Raw genomic sequence first — 15,449 nt, 5'->3', positions numbered from 1 at the left:
TGAATATTCCCCTGTTCGACCCGGACACGCGACACGGGGGTGGAAGAAAGCCATGAAAGTCTCCGGAGCCAGCCTCTTTCGATATGCCTGATCGATCGGACGAACCTGGCTCAGCCTGCAGACCTAAATCTCCGTGAAAATCCAGCCTTCCCCCGACCGACACCCTCCGCTTCCACCTGTTCGACGTGATTCCCTCGGTTGTCGATGACTCGCCACCTTTGCCGCGCGATTCGTGACACGCGATCATCCCGTTGGCTTCGTGACCCGGCGACGTTTCGCGTTCCCCCGGCTGTTGTTACTCGTCTTCCTTAATTAATTCGGTGTCTTTCTTTTCGGAGGAATCGATCGGCTGCCTAACCCTTGGGGGTTTCCGTGAAATCGTACACGTTGTCTCGTTTCCGGATTCGAAGAAATTCAATGCATTCGCGTGTATATTCGAAAATCTCCAAATTTCAAACTTGCGAACGTTCAAGCTGTCGAATTCTCGAACGATTCTCTCGCATCTTCGAAATTTCAAATATTCAAATTCTCTCATTCGACTCGAATGCGGAAAGTTTCGGTGCCCGATTAATTTCCAAAGTGCCTCCGCGATTCGCATAGTTGGCGCAGTGGTAACGTTTTCTTCTGATCGTGAACGGCAGACAATAACGCGGCCGACAGACTCGCCGACACATTTTTTAAACGGAAGTCGGCCCGTTCGAGCGAAAGATGAATACATGCATGAAACCTTCCGAGAACGATTCCTCTTCCGCGGCAGAGGAAACTGGACCAGATACATAATGCATGAGACGACTCGGTTTTTGGCGCATCCGTATAATAAGATCAATAGAGACACGCTATTGTTTCCGACAAGAAACCGTTTCCACGATCCCGCGGGGAACACCGGGCCGATTCCATTCGAATTTAAAGAAACAAAGTCGGCTTCGGAATAAAAGCGCATCCAGCGACGTCCCGCCGACGACCCGGAGATCCCTGCCTCGCGGAAACTTCGCTTTACTTTTCCCGGCGAGGTCGGAGGGAACTTTCGCAGCGTCCGAACGCTGCCGGCGAAAGACAAAGAGAAAAGTTTCGCGCGGTCCAGGGGGCGGCGTAGCGATCGAGGAAAAGAATCAGGCCGTGTGCCCGGTGATTTATCGCTGGAATTCCGCGGAATGATTCCCAGCAGCTTGCGGGAGCGTCGAAAACTTGCTGAATTCGAATCGGGCTATCCATCATACCGGAAACTCTTCCCTTAATCCACGGAAACGAGGATCCGATGACTCTACATCGCGGCTCTCGCGTCTCTACCGAACACCGGCGAGTTTCTCAGGGGAGAGAGGTAAGGGGAGTCAGCCGCTATCGTTCCCCGTTGCACGACTCGACCAATGACGCGGTGAAACCGAGGCGTTGCCACGCCCACGGACCGCTTCGAACTCGCATAACGGTTTCCCTGAAACTTGGAAGATTACGAAAACGACGAGGCGAATTTCAGAGAATCGAGAGTGTAGCTTGACCGAGTAACCTGCTGACAAACGCGAAACAGAACCGACTCGGGAACTCGAACGATCGGCGGACGCTGTCAAGCTGTTTCTCATCGGCGCGGCGAATCTCATTTGCCGGACGGTTAATAGACAATCAGCCGGCCGGATCGGCTGTGCAAATTGTTTCGATCGACTGTCACTTCCGGCCGGGATTCCGAGCGGCCGGGGAAGATTGCCTCGTTCGACGGTCCGACTGATTTGATTATTTTTCGCCCGATTCGGCGAAGGAGTCGCGAGCAAGACGCGAAATCGTTTGGTCGCGGGATCGGCCCGCGGCGACCGGGCTCTTTTCTCATCTGCCAGCCGGCCGGGATCGATAGGAAACAATTCCGAACGAAGACGCCGCGGCACTGTGCGCGGGGACCGCGAGACGACAACGTTCGGCCCTCGATTCGCGCCGGTAATCCAGTTATACGCGACCTCGTCCAATTTGTTTCTCTAATTGGGGCGGCTCGGTTTTTATCGCTCGCCCCCTCGCCCCCCCCCCCCCCCCGAATCCTCGGATTCCTGAGGCATTGTCGCGTGTCGCGAATTCGCTCGATGTTATTCGGTAATATTCTAATTAATCTCGCGTCGCTCGAGGCTCGAGGAGGCTGGGAAGAGTCCTCTCCACTGGCTATCGAACAGCGTCTAACCGTGCTGGCTCATTCGATTGTTAGTCGGAAAAGTCACTCTGCAGTGGTAACCGGATAAAAGAAATTGTTACTCGGAACCGTACGAGCAAACCGAAGCGGGAAGTAATAGGAAAAGGTTAAAGGGCGGAGCGAGAACTGTTAGGTGTCAACAACCCTCTATAGGGCAGTAAAGATGCCACGAAACTCATGCCATGAAAATAACGCGATTTACAAGCAGCGTCGGACTGGAACTGTTAATTCTCGTGCTTCTCGCTTTTCGGAGGATGTCAGGATCGATTTACGCGCGGAGAATTACGCTGGTGTAACGTTAGTTTCTCTTAACGCCGGCGTTGGACTTAGAAAATTTAGTCCAGGGTTGTTCGGGCGCGGGGTTCGTCCACGAGGAGGAGAAATTTACGGGAAACAAGGGGCTGAGGAGGATTCCGTGAGCACTTTCGGACACCTCGTCGCGCGGAAAGAACACGGCGGGGTGCTCGAGACACGCTCGAGTAGCGTAGAAAGCGATACCCTTAAGGGTGCGAACCGCCAAGTGTGTTCCTCGGGCCGCAAGGCCACGCGAGTTTGTTATAGCCGGTCTCTCGGCGAGCCAAGGCTGTAATAGGCTGCGGCGCGATGCTTCGAGGATCACTCGTCCGTTTCGAGACCGGTCGCTAGAGCCTTCTTTCGTGACCTAGAACCGTCTCCGATCAGATTACCTAACGTAACCTCGATCTTAATTGCGCAATCGAAAATATTTGGTAAACATTTCTCGGCTATGCGCCGCTCAAGATGGAGGATAGAGGCTTCTCCGCTGAACAGCTCTGCTGTCTTTTGTCGTAGCAAAGGTTTTCTCAAACGTTCACCCTTCGCGGACGAGAATCTCTCATGGAAACTTGTCGACGAGACAGCTGGATCGCGTGGAAAAGTTTCAGACCTTTCGGACGCTGCGAATAATGGAAACTATAGATCGTTGTGCAATAAATCGAGAAGACGTTCGTTCTCACAGGCTAAACGCTGTAATCTCCGCTGTTGATTTCGAATCATCGACGGAAGACAGTGAAGTCGAATAGTTTTCCCCTCGGATGCTGCGTTATCAAGGGACACGGGAACTTCCGCGATCGTCGCAAGAAATCAACAGGAGAACGGCAACGGAACGCTAACAAACTGCTAGAACCCGTGGCAAAAGTGCCGACCTTCGAACCCCAGTAATTCCGCAACAAACAATCGCACAGCCCTCTTCCTACACTCTCCGCAAAGCCCGAAGATCCGACTTCCGCCCCGCGCGACCCGTCTCATCGTGCGACAAGCTTCTCCTGCGCAGCAGTTGCAAAACCGACGGCAAGTTCGCACCCCAACATGTCAAAAGACACGCTAACCCTTGTCATCCCTTAGTGTCCCATAGGATTTTCAACGGTTCGAAACCATCCATCGAATGATCGAATCCCGACGCGATAACAACGGACGTTAACCCTTTCCCAAGTCCAGAACAAATTATACACGCTTGCATCCCTTTCCATCGGATAAAAGCCGAATAGACTTGTACAACAGCCCGAGACTGTTAACCCTTTTCACTCGAGAGGTGACTCTCAGTCACCGCTCGATGATTCGATACAACAAAACTATCAAGTTGAATATTTACTATTTTAAATGAAACTACCGCTATGCGAAACATTGAAATAAAATAGCTTAGTCGCTTAATTTATCCGCGAATCATCGTCGAATTAGTTTCAAACATCGTGTCTACATCTCGTCGGGAAACGGATATTTCTAACGAAAAACCTTCGACTGCAAATGGTTCACGCTGTCCGCCGAGAAATTCGTGAACCTAGGAACTCCGTGAAATTCCTAAATTACCCGGAGACTCATAGAATATAAATACAAGTCGAAACGTGGAATTTATGCGCGGCCCGTGACAACCCTTCGAAGCCTGGGGTAGCTGGAACGTCGCACACCTCCGCTCTAGAATCGGGCAACGTTGGTGTTCTTGGAACACCCTGTACAAGCGAACGTTTGTTCAATTCCCAGCTCCCGGCGGCGGAGCGGGGGTGGGGATGGGGGATGAAAGCGGCGGAGAATTGTGAAATGCTTGGCCCGCATTCGCGGTAGTTCCAGCCGTCCATTGTCCGCCCGCACAATGGGGGAATCTTTCTGGCGGCGCTTGTTGCTCCGATGCTGGGGCTGACTAAACTTTGCCCGGCGACCACGTGCGCGTCCTGCACACCCCGCAATTTCGCGCACAAACGGCCACGCACACAGCCCCGGAACCGGCTGCGGCGGCGGGGGACGGCCGCGGGGCTGTTTAAAGGGGAGCAGGTATACGCGGACAGACGTGTCAGCCGGTGTCCGTACAAGCACATCGGGATTCGTCTCGGGATAGGTCAATCAATGACCTATTTAAACCGCCTTCGGAGCAACCCCCTCGCCGCCTCCCTGCCTCCTCCTCCCCCGGCTGACTAGTCGCGCCGAGGGATTTTCGAAGTTCGCCCGAGACTCGGCCGTTTCACTGGCGCGCTCGTCGTGTTTTTTCCCTTTTTGCCGAACCACCGACCGGTTCAACCCTTTGCGGACGAACGTCGACATTTTCAGATGAAACGTTCGCATTCGGAATGCCAAGTTGCGAGAGATCAGTGTACGGTTTTGCCTTTTCTCTATTCCGCGTAGTCGAATAAGCGGTTAACGAAGCGGAAATGAAAAGAGATGCTCCGTGAGGATTGCTCTGGTATTTCTCTTGTGTCTGGTGTATTCAACGGTGCGCTCGATACGTTGTCGATGAATGTTTAAATTTATATAGAAACCGGTGCCACCCGTATTTGACTGACGCGGCGGTCAGTGTTCGTCCGTGAAGGGTTAACATTCTATTATCGCAGCGGCAGTAGTTTCGTTCGAGGCGCGAGGCTTGGCAGTAGGAAAGTAATGTTTCGAATAACCGAGAATGGACGTTCGTGTCGGCGAATATTCAACGCGAGAAATCCAAAGAACGTTGTCTCTCTAATGAATTAAGCACGCGCAAGCTGGATGACGGATCATTGTCGACGTCGGTGTAAACCAGTCTCGCTGGCCAATTTACATTTTCATTTGCTCTGTCGGTGGAACGTGGCCGGGGGAAATTGTTAACGGTAACAACGCGGTTATATTAACGCGCGACAACTAACGCGCGATATTAATCTGTCCGTCGTTGTCAACTTCGCGAACGGATAAGAGAAGGTTCCCCGTGTCGGACCGCTGGAAAAATACTTGCACAAATCCGGAACGCGTCGATATTTTCGTGCCCGAAAGAATCGAGAACAGCCTTGGGATCGCGGTTGATGCGCACACGTGAAGAAACCGACTCGCCGTTGAGAAAATCCACGACGAATCGACGAGAATTAACGAACGAACGCGAGCCTTACGAGAAACACCGTCGGAGAACGAAGAAAGGAAGAAAAATCGAATCCCGTCGGCGAGCATCGCGGGAAGCGGAAGCTTCCCCGACGTTAATGCCACGGGAAACTCGGCGAATTTTACGGCCGCCATTAAAGAATGAAAAATTTACATGAAAACCCTCCGAGACCCGGGAGCCGTTGAAAAATTGGCCGGCGTGCCGGGGAACGGCCACGTCGCTAATTATTAACCGGTCGACCGTGGGATTCAGTTTCGAGAATCCTTCGTGGCTGAGAGAATCAAGCGACGAGTATATACGTCGAGATAAACGTGCCTGGCATGTAGTAAACTAAAGAACCCAAGCAAAACGAAGCGTGCTCGAAAAAGGAGACTAACCCCGTTGGAAAGTACTATTTTCGGTTTCGAGACGAGTATACTCGTCGAGCCTGGAGACCTTCGCACTCTATCCGATCCGACGAGTCTCCTAACACTAGAAACCGATCGACCTATAATCCCACGTCCCGTACCCCGCAACAACATCAATTTCGTTCGCCCGGTACGAAGTGCACCGTTCCGAGCGTCACAAGGAACTTATCAAACGCACGCGAGAGGAACAAAGGTGGAACAAAAGCGAGGAACAAGAGCATCGTCAACAACATCACCGTTCCCGAGCAGCGGGCCCGTCGTTCCAAAAGGATATGGATTAGTGATGAGCGCCAGACACCAGTTGCGCGGTCGGGTGGTCTGGTCGAGGTATCGCAGCACGACCGGCATGAATCCAGGATATGGAAGCTCGTCTCCGTCCTCGTCGTCGTCGTCCTCGTCGTCCTCATCGTCTTCGTCATCCTCGTCATCCTCCTCGTCGTCCTCGTCATCCTCCTCGTCGTCCTCTTGATCGCGATCGGGGTCCTGTCCGGCATCGCGCAGGATGCGCCTGTCGGTCGATTGGCCGGCCCCGTCTTCGTCCTCGTCGTCCTCGAGTTCGCTGAGCTCGGCCACGTCGCTGTCGGAGCCTTGCTCGCCGTTCCCCGCGGCGGCGGGCTTGCTGGCCGAGCGGTACCGATACCCTTGCGGATAGTGGAGCGACATGGTTCCTCGAGGCGGTCCGGCGGCTGGTCAGTGGTCTGATGTGTGCTGGCTCGTCGGCGCGGGGTCCGACGTTCAACGGGAGGCGGTCCCGAGGCGGTCCTCGCTGGAAGAGTGCTGAAGGCTCGACGCGGTCGGTGTCCCGGCTGAAACCGCTGCTCCAAGCGATGACGGGGCCAGGCGCGGGGGTGCGAACGACATCGAGGACCCACGGGGCTCGCTCGGCGGGGCTGGTCCCGGCCGCGATAAGCCGGGCTGCACGGACACTGCACGCTCTCCGGTAGGCCCTACCGGCGGGAACATTTATCGCGCCTGTGGCCAGAGGAGTCCCGAGATCGAAGCGGTCGCCGCGCGTCCACTGGCCGCATTTCACGTACCGAACGGACACCCGTCGAGCATCCAGGTGCGTGACCGTGTGCCGCGCGCCTGCCCAGTCTCCCTCGCGTCTTCTCTTTCTCGCTGGCTGCTGCTCCCCCTTTCTTCGCTCGTTTCTTTCTCGCCTGCGGTCCTCTCAGGTCCACCGTGCCCCGTTTCCCTGGCTTGCTCCGCTTCGGCCCGAAGGCTCACCTGCTACCAGGGGTGGCCGCGGTGGGTCATCGGCGGGGGCACCGCGCGGCTGTGGCTGGAGCGAGAGGGGTACGGTTAAGAGAGAGTCGAACGCGTGGCGCGGCGCGGCACGGCGCGTGGCGCGGTTTTCCGTTGAGAATCCTCCTGCCTCCGAGATACCGTGCCCCTTGCTCGCGAGCGCTGGCTAGGCGGACCCGGTGGTGGTTACTGCGCGACTCGCGGACGCCTGCTCGAATCGGTCCACCTGGAGGATTTGCGTGTGCTCCGTGAGCCCATATCAGCGCGACGGCGGCGGCGGCGGCGGCGACGTTCGGCGTCGACGGTGCCCGGTGCAGCGTCGACCGGTGACTGAAAAAAAACGTCGAACATCCTTCGCCGAGGGAGCGGGACGCATGCGCGACCCCTCCGTCTGCACCTCCCTCTCGCTCCGGCCGCTTCATGACCTCCTGCATCCTCCCTCGAGAAGATCTGGAGATCCTCCTACTCCGCGCTGTCCTCTTCCACCTCCGCCGCCCGCCTGCCCTGCACCTCCTCCTCGCCGGTTTTTCCTCCCGGCCCTACGGCGCGCGTACAGTCGCCGCGACGCGGCTGGACCTGAAATCACGTTCTCGAGGTAGAAATTCTTTCTAGGTGAGAGAGACTCGCTGATCGACTCGCCGCGGCGAACCTGCCTCGATCGTCGCGGTTCCGAGTAACGCTCGCTTAAATTTCACAGTTGCTTCACTCTACGGTGAAATTCACGGGAACGTCAGGGGGAATCTAGTCGCTTTCGGGAACTGATTCGGGCACAGCCTGACAAAGCCGAGGAATCGATATAGCGAGCGGAAGCCGGATGGACGCGGTCCGCCGAAAATCAAGGCTCGACACGCGGGACTTTGAATGGAAACGCGCGATCGAGAAGATTTCGATTGCAGTCGTTTCAACGTTACCTTCTCGAACGCAGGGCCAGTGGATTTCTGAGATTGTTCCGGTTGAAACGAGTCGAGACACGAGGCGAATCGGACCAGTTTCGCCAGGGTAATCTAATTAACGAAATTAAAGGCTCGTTTCTACCGAATCGACGACAGTAGACCGATCTACGTCGTGTTTCGACTCGTTTCAATCGCAGAACTTTCAGCGATCCATCGGTACTATGTTCGAGAAGGTAAAGTTATGATCGCTTCTCCGTTGCACGTGTACGTGTATTCGACGCGTGCGGCGTCGCTCTCGAGTCCGGCGCCTCGATGCTGCGAACAGCGAGGGAAGAGTAGAGCTGGCGCTGTGGAATTTAGCCGAGCAGATTTCTGTGAAATTTAAACGAGCCTCACCGATCCAGTCCACCCTCGAGACCTTCCGTCGATCTTGCTTCCCTCTTTCCTCGCTCCTCGTCGAGGCAACGCACTGCTTCCAGTCTTGATCGTGCCGATTCATCCTCTCACCGGATCAATAGCGATAACAACCGGCTGAGGACACGCGAGGATTATAAACTGGCGTTCGCGGCCCAGTGAATTGTCCGCTGATGAACCATTGTCGGCTGCCGCTTGTCGGGATCCACGTTTAACGCTAGAACTGCCGAGTTCAATTGATCTGTTCAACCTTTCCCATGGGAGATAGAAAAATGCATTCCCGTTTGCTTGTTGCCTCAAACTAGCATTTGTCCTTTCGGCGATCGCGCAACGGGAGACCAGAAATGCTGGTCCCAGTGTTAAACTCCTTCCGCTGCTTAGTTTCGGCTGGGTCTGTCACCGGTGATCTCAATTTCGGGCGGAACGTCGCTGTTACCAGTCGTCTAAACCCCGTTAGTCACCTAGACCTCTCGCCAGAGGTCGTAATAAATAAATATAAAAATAAATATCAAGACAAGCATCACGAATGAAGTATGCCACGATCGAGTTGCTCGAAAGCGAATGCGATTAAGTGGATTTCTCGAGATTCCAGCAATCAACGAATGGAATAAATAATATTCTTTTCAGTTACCGAACGATTCACACTCGTCTCCTCGTTTCCCTAGAAAGCCCTTCTTCGCGTAGCTTCCGAATATCTAGTAGAACGATCTCGCAAGCCATTACATAAATCTTCTCAATGTTTTTCTGGACTCGGCCGCGTCGGCTTCCGAGCGACTCGATTGTGGCCCCGATTCTGACCCAGACGGTACAGCGGAGGGTTCGACAGCGAGGCCCAAACACCGGCCCAGACGATTTCCTGAAAGCACGGGGCTACTGCAAGCTCATCGGAAGATCACCGTTCCGGCTTCCTATCCACTTTCTCCTCTGCCGGCGCACCGCGGCGCTCCGCCGCGCTCCTCGCTCCTCTTCTTCCGCCGGTTTATATACCACGGCTATTTTCGGTTGGAATTCGACTCAAAGATTTTGCGGTGCGCGGCCGCGGCCGACGAAAGTCCGTCGATGATCGAGAACCGATACGCGGCGGATGGACCGACGCGTCGGTCGTGCCCGCGCAAGCAGCCGTGGAACGGCAGCGTTTATTGGGAATTACAAGTGCGCTCTGTCATCGACCTAAATGGACTCGCGATACCGCCGGGAAGAAAATGTCGGATGCCTCGGATACTTCCGACCGAATATTATCTCCTCGTGACGTGCTCGCCTCTGACGACGCTCCTCTAAAATCACAGGCTCCGAACCGTTCGGGACGTTCAGTCTTCCGAGCAGCTTTCCTCCTAAGACCGGACACCGATCTCCCACGTTCCCGGGACGTACACGCATGGCCACATACACACACGTTCGGGTAACACTCCCACACTTCCGTTTTATTGATACAACTATGTACAATTGTATGCAACATAACATTCATTGTTCCTCTGCTAACAGAATAGATAGATTTTATACTATACAACGTAGTAAGTAAGTAAGCATTGGTGGGATGCAAGAATTTTCATGTCTTCTCTGCTTAACCGAAGGACTCTTTTCCTCGAGGCGAACGACGTCCGCTCGCTGACTACTGTCACAGCGAACAGTCGACTCTTTTCTTTCTCGTAAGGAGACACTGAAACTTTTGCATCGAACCAATAGTAGGTAACTCATTAACTCACGGTGACTTGTTTCTTTTTTCCCGAAGACAACGCGTGGGTATGATAGAGGAAGCATGCCGGTAATCGCACGTTAGTAGTTTAACCCAGCTAAATCGGTTTTCTATGCGTCGGCGTGAAGATGTCTGCGAACATCGCAGCGGCTGGAGGAGACTCTACGAAACAACTGGAACATCCGCAGGTTGGAATTACTATTTGGTTGAAGCCCCTCTATCGTTCCTCGTCCAGTAACGTCGCCAGCCGGTCGGGACTCGTCACGGGCAGGGAACACGCGCGACGTCGACAGACGTAAGCCGTCGCTTGTCCGTCCAACGGTTTCATCTTGTTCATGTGCTCGTTCTTGCGACACAACAGGCCGTCCGATTCCTCGGGGTCGGCCAGGATTAAGATCCTCCCGGGCACCAGACGGTCGTACACTACTCGCAGCAGGTCCTCGGTATCCTTTGCTCCCCGTTTCCCTGCTATGAAAATCTGCAAAGCAAGTCGCGCGTTTCTCAGAACTCAACCTCTACTACCAACCTGTCACTAAGCTAGCAAAACAATTTGGCTGTCACGTAATTTAATTTTAAGGAAACATTCTTTGAATGTTTAGGTATGAATGCTTAGGTCTCTTACCGATAGGTTTGTTAACCCTTTGCATTCGAGGGGTGACTCTCAGTCACTTTATTTGATACAGCGAAACCATCAAGTTGAATATTTAGTATTTTAAATGAAACTTTGTATTGCCATGCGAAACATTGAAGTAAAATCACTTTATTGCTTAATTTATCTGTGAATTATTGTCAAGTGGTATCTCGTTGGAAAACGTTGAATATTTCCAGTGAAAAGCAGAGTGCAAAGGGTTAATATATCTACCGAATAATATCAATAATAATGACTGATCCTTGGATAAACTTAAAACATTACCGGGAAGAAGTTCCCGGTAGACCGAGTAATCTCAACGATACCGATTTCACATTTGTCCAGGTTCTTGGTACGCATGCTCCTCTAACCCAGACTTAGCAGACGCTACCGAGTACAGATTCTAATCTCCGTTTTACCTGTGTCGCATCGTCGTGGTAGCGAACGAGCGCCGACACCAGTTGCGGGAGAGCGATGGGCCTCTGCATCAGCATGCGTCTGAACGCACCGAAAAGACGTACGGCTTTATCCTTGAGCTCCCCGCGATCCAAATAGTCTGCCAGCCTCAGTAAATTTTCGGCGGCAATCGAGTTGCCGGATGGTTCTGCTCCGTCGTGAACTGTACAGGATGGTTATAAATCTTTTGAAACACCTAGAGAGCGTATCCTTTTTTCTTCCATTCAAGATTCGATCTGATATCGTGGCCCCGCGGCGGCCCGAAACCGGCGCGGGTTGATAGACTTAATGGTAGGACGTAATGAAACACTAAGCAGACCGTGCTATAAATATTTGGACACGCTCGGCTTTACTAGAGAATGCGGGTTTCCTTGATTTCATAGCTCGACGTGGCCCACGACTGCCGCACGGCCGATACAGAACTAGGAGAATTTTAATCGTCGAGCTAAAATTATCTCTAAACTACTTAAGCGTACCCTCTTTCAGCCGCAGAATTACAGCGGGATCCGCGGACGTTGTTGAAAAATATCCGCCGTTCGCCTCGTCCCAGAACAGGCCGTCTTGAATGTCCTGTAACTTCTCCGCGAGCTCTAACCATTTCTCGTCCAAGCTAGCTTCGTACAGGTCGATCAGTCCTTTCACCACGAACGAGTAGTCGTCTAGGAAACCGGATATAGGGACATTCCTGAAAACCCAGCCGAATTCCAATCGAAACCGTACTGAAAAGATTTTGCTTTTCTTTTGTCTTCGTGGAAAATCTGGTACTCACGTTTGTACAATTTCACCGTTTTGGTCGCGGTAACAGCTGCGTAGCAACACACCTTTAGACTCGTCGAAAAGATACTTCTCGACGAACCTCGCAGCATCCGCCGCGTATTCGATGTACCGCTCGTTGCCTACGGCAGCTCCGCCGCGAGCGAAGCCACTTATCATTAAGCCTGAAGAAACGTTTGAATGTTTCTATTTGTATAGTTCTCAGTCGGATACGCTGATATTTAGAGTTACCATTCCATGCCGTGATTATTTTGTCATCTAAATGGGGTCGTGGCCGTGCCGATCTAGCTTTGTACAAAATGGAACACGCTTCTTTCAAATGTTTCTTTATCTCTTCAACTGTAAGGGAAAAGTGTTCGGCGGTTTCTTCGATAGGATTGTACACCATCAACACGTTCTTTCCTGTCAATTCTCCGTGGGGATCCTAAGTGAAGCTTCATTAAATACCAGGTGTACTAAATCTACTTAATAGTTTGAATATAATATAATATAATATAATATAATATAATATAATATAATATAATATAATATAATAGTTTGAACAGTTTGAATATATACTATTTGTATATTAACATACTTGATACTTCTTTACATTCCCTGATTCCTTCACGTTGAAATGACGACAGAAAATCTCTGACAGTTTAATGGCTTTATCATCGGAAAGCTCTTTATCTAAAATCGATTTAATCTCGTCCGCAGTCCAGACATAAAATGCACCCTCCCTTTTGGCAGATGCGCCGGGAGCAGGATATGAATCTGCATCTTCGGCACTGTAAAACCCACCTTCCTAAAACAGGTAACGTACACATTGAATTTTCCAATAAATAAAGAGTAGCAAATTTCTATGTGATTGGTAGGTGCGAATGAAAAAGAATGACCTTGTGTCGGAGATCCCTCGATACGTAAGTAGCAATATCATCGATGATTTCAGCAAAGAGAACATTTTTAGTTGCAAGGTATGCGTCGGCATAGGACTGCATTAATTGTCCTTGATCGTACAACATCTTTTCGAAATGTGGCACATGCCATTCACCATCTGTGGCATACCTTGAAAAACCCTGATCGAAGATGAACATTACAATATTTATAAACGTAGAATCTAAACTCTATTATGATAATTCATTCGAAGAGTATTCTGTTACATGTTTCACTCTGAAATTCTTACCTGACCTACGTGATCGTGAATACCACCATAAGACATTTTCGTTAAACTATAGACACACATATGTAAACATTGCTGAGCAAGTTCGTCCTTAGGTTGCCGCATATACATGTGAAATAGAAAATTGAAATTCACTGGCTGTGGAAATTTAGGTGACTGCATGCTATACACGGAACCGAATCCTCCGAATTTAGGTTCGAACTCACTTATGAGTTGCTGAACGCAGATCATGCTACATTCCATTGGCGGTGCATCCAACAACTGTATTAAAAAGATTGCTAAGCAATAGTGAAATCAATTCTATCAATAATAAACTGGTAACAAATAAATTTACACTTAATTATCTCACCCTTGATGTCTGTGCAATTTCAGAAATATTTTGTAGCGTTTCAAGATTAAGGGAACTGGACTTCATTATTTCAGTTTTAAGCTGCTTCCACTGAAAAGCACAGAAAATAGAAGAATAGGATTTTACCGCTTCACTTTACGTGTAACAGCAATTCGCATTATTTCAATGATTTTTATTACTTTTCAATAAGTAAATAAAATTTTACTCTCGTACCTTTTCTGCGATATATAATAAAATAGTCTTAAATCCGGTTTGTCCGTGTCTATCGTCTGGAGGAAAATATGTGCCTCCAATTATGGGCTTTAAATCAGGAGTAAGAAACACGCTCATCGGCCAACCACCATGACCAGTCGTACTCTATATTAAAAGATAATTCTTATGTTGTTTTTATATTCACAAAAACTTGTTAACAAATGATGTGTAGTTACCTGTATAAAAGTCATATATATTCTGTCAATGTCTGGTCTCTCTTCCCTGTCTACTTTGATATTAACAAAATTCTTATTCATAATCTCAGCAATGTTTTTGTTTACAAATGATTCTTTCTCCATAACGTGACACCAATGACACGTTGAATATCCAACTGACAAAAAAATTAATTTATTTTCCTTCTTAGCTTTCTTCAAAGCTTTCTCAGACCACGGATACCAATCGACTGGATTGGTAGCATGTTGCAACAAATAAGGTGACTTTTCCAAAGCGAGTCGATTCTTTGCTTCTTCTTGTTTGTTTTTTGATGTACTCGACGAAGCCATATTCATGGAAAATGGCAAACACGTCAATGATTTGTCACCTACCCTATGAAATTGTTTATTTACTTATTCTTACATTTAAGCGTCACGCGAATTTGGGAAATAGTTTCATGTTATGAGTACCGAATGTAAAATAGAAAGAAATCATTAATAAAAGTAAAATGATTGACACAACGTTGTAACAATGTTTTAAAATATTAAAAAAATCGTTATGTATACGTGATATATTACGTCTACATTATTGTGTTTATGTATAGTACACGTTTCGTTTGTCGTAAAAATATACGTACATATCTTAAAAACATTAACATACAACGTCCTTCTCTTCAATAAGTGATATTGTTAGCTAAATAGTATAAATTTATATTTATTCGTGCTACCTGATTGGTCGATGCGCATCAATTGATAAAGGAACACCTTGAAGTAAATTGAATTTCGCGCCACAATTGTGAGTGCACCGCTGTTTAGATAATACGCATGTATATCGAATTATTAATGTAACACAACATCTTCCCAGAGTCATAACAAACTCAGCATGGAAAATTTGTCTGATGAAAGTGAAAGATTCTGATTTCTTTTGCTGCAACAAGAAAATGTTCTTTAATCGTAATCCGATTTACACGAAACGTCGATTTACTCGTGCTTGCAAATAATCATAACAATCGATTAATATGAATTTAGGTGATTTTTATTAAAAAAAAAAATAACATATTATAGAAAATAAAAAAAATGTATGCACCGTTGGATCTCAAAAGTATTTATTTCCGCTTCTACACGACGAAAATTATGTTCCTATTGATGCACTACACTATACAAATATACAAATAAAAACAAAAATGGCGCATGCCTCTTTCATTTCTCATATGTAAGCAATTCACTTTTGCTTTTACAGTTTTAGGAATATTGACGAATATAAAACGAAGAAGATGGAAAACAATACGATTAATGTAAACGGTATTAAATTTTTTTTTCAAATATACTTTATTTCAGACACATGTGTTTACCTACAGACAGCAACAAACTCGCTTGTCCACGACATTCACTCGAATGAGCTTTTAGTTACATCTTCTTACCGCGTGAGGCAAATGTATTTCGTTATATAATTCCTATAGAATTCGTTGTTTATACAACTTTAAAATCTAATTGTATATACCACGTTCTTA

The 15,449-nt window shown here is 49.2% G+C and overlaps 2 protein-coding genes across 4 annotated transcripts in view; both read right to left on the bottom strand.

Moving 5' to 3' along the window:
* Nucleotides 1-7,479, bottom strand: part of Ca-alpha1T (Ca[2+]-channel protein alpha[[1]] subunit T) — an 80,057-nt gene extending 72,578 nt beyond the window's left edge. For all 3 annotated transcript variants that reach the window (XM_076365284.1, XM_076365283.1, XM_076365286.1), the window contains exon 1: nt 6,196-7,479. In XM_076365284.1, the coding sequence (XP_076221399.1) occupies nt 6,196-6,583 (388 nt within the window). In that variant the 5' untranslated portion in view covers nt 6,584-7,479. The remainder of the gene's footprint in view (nt 1-6,195) is intronic.
* A 2,393-nt stretch (nt 7,480-9,872) lies between these two features.
* LOC116425776 (spermatogenesis-associated protein 20) lies at nt 9,873-15,437 on the bottom strand. The gene is made up of 13 exons (XM_076374505.1): nt 15,291-15,437; nt 14,667-14,866; nt 13,963-14,332; nt 13,748-13,891; nt 13,535-13,624; nt 13,189-13,446; nt 12,902-13,081; nt 12,601-12,810; nt 12,255-12,447; nt 12,019-12,187; nt 11,726-11,934; nt 11,213-11,412; nt 9,873-10,643 (listed from the first exon to the last, which is right to left on the bottom strand). The coding sequence occupies exons 2-13, from the start codon at nt 14,807-14,809 to the stop codon at nt 10,383-10,385; spliced, it is 2,427 nt and encodes an 808-aa protein (XP_076230620.1). The 5' UTR covers nt 14,810-14,866; nt 15,291-15,437; the 3' UTR covers nt 9,873-10,382.
* Nucleotides 15,438-15,449: the final 12 nt, after the last annotated feature.

This window comes from Nomia melanderi, chromosome 2, assembly GCF_051020985.1.
Source record: "Nomia melanderi isolate GNS246 chromosome 2, iyNomMela1, whole genome shotgun sequence".
NCBI classification, from domain to species: domain Eukaryota; kingdom Metazoa; phylum Arthropoda; class Insecta; order Hymenoptera; family Halictidae; genus Nomia; species Nomia melanderi.
This window is presented reverse-complemented; position numbering and strand designations above follow the sequence as displayed.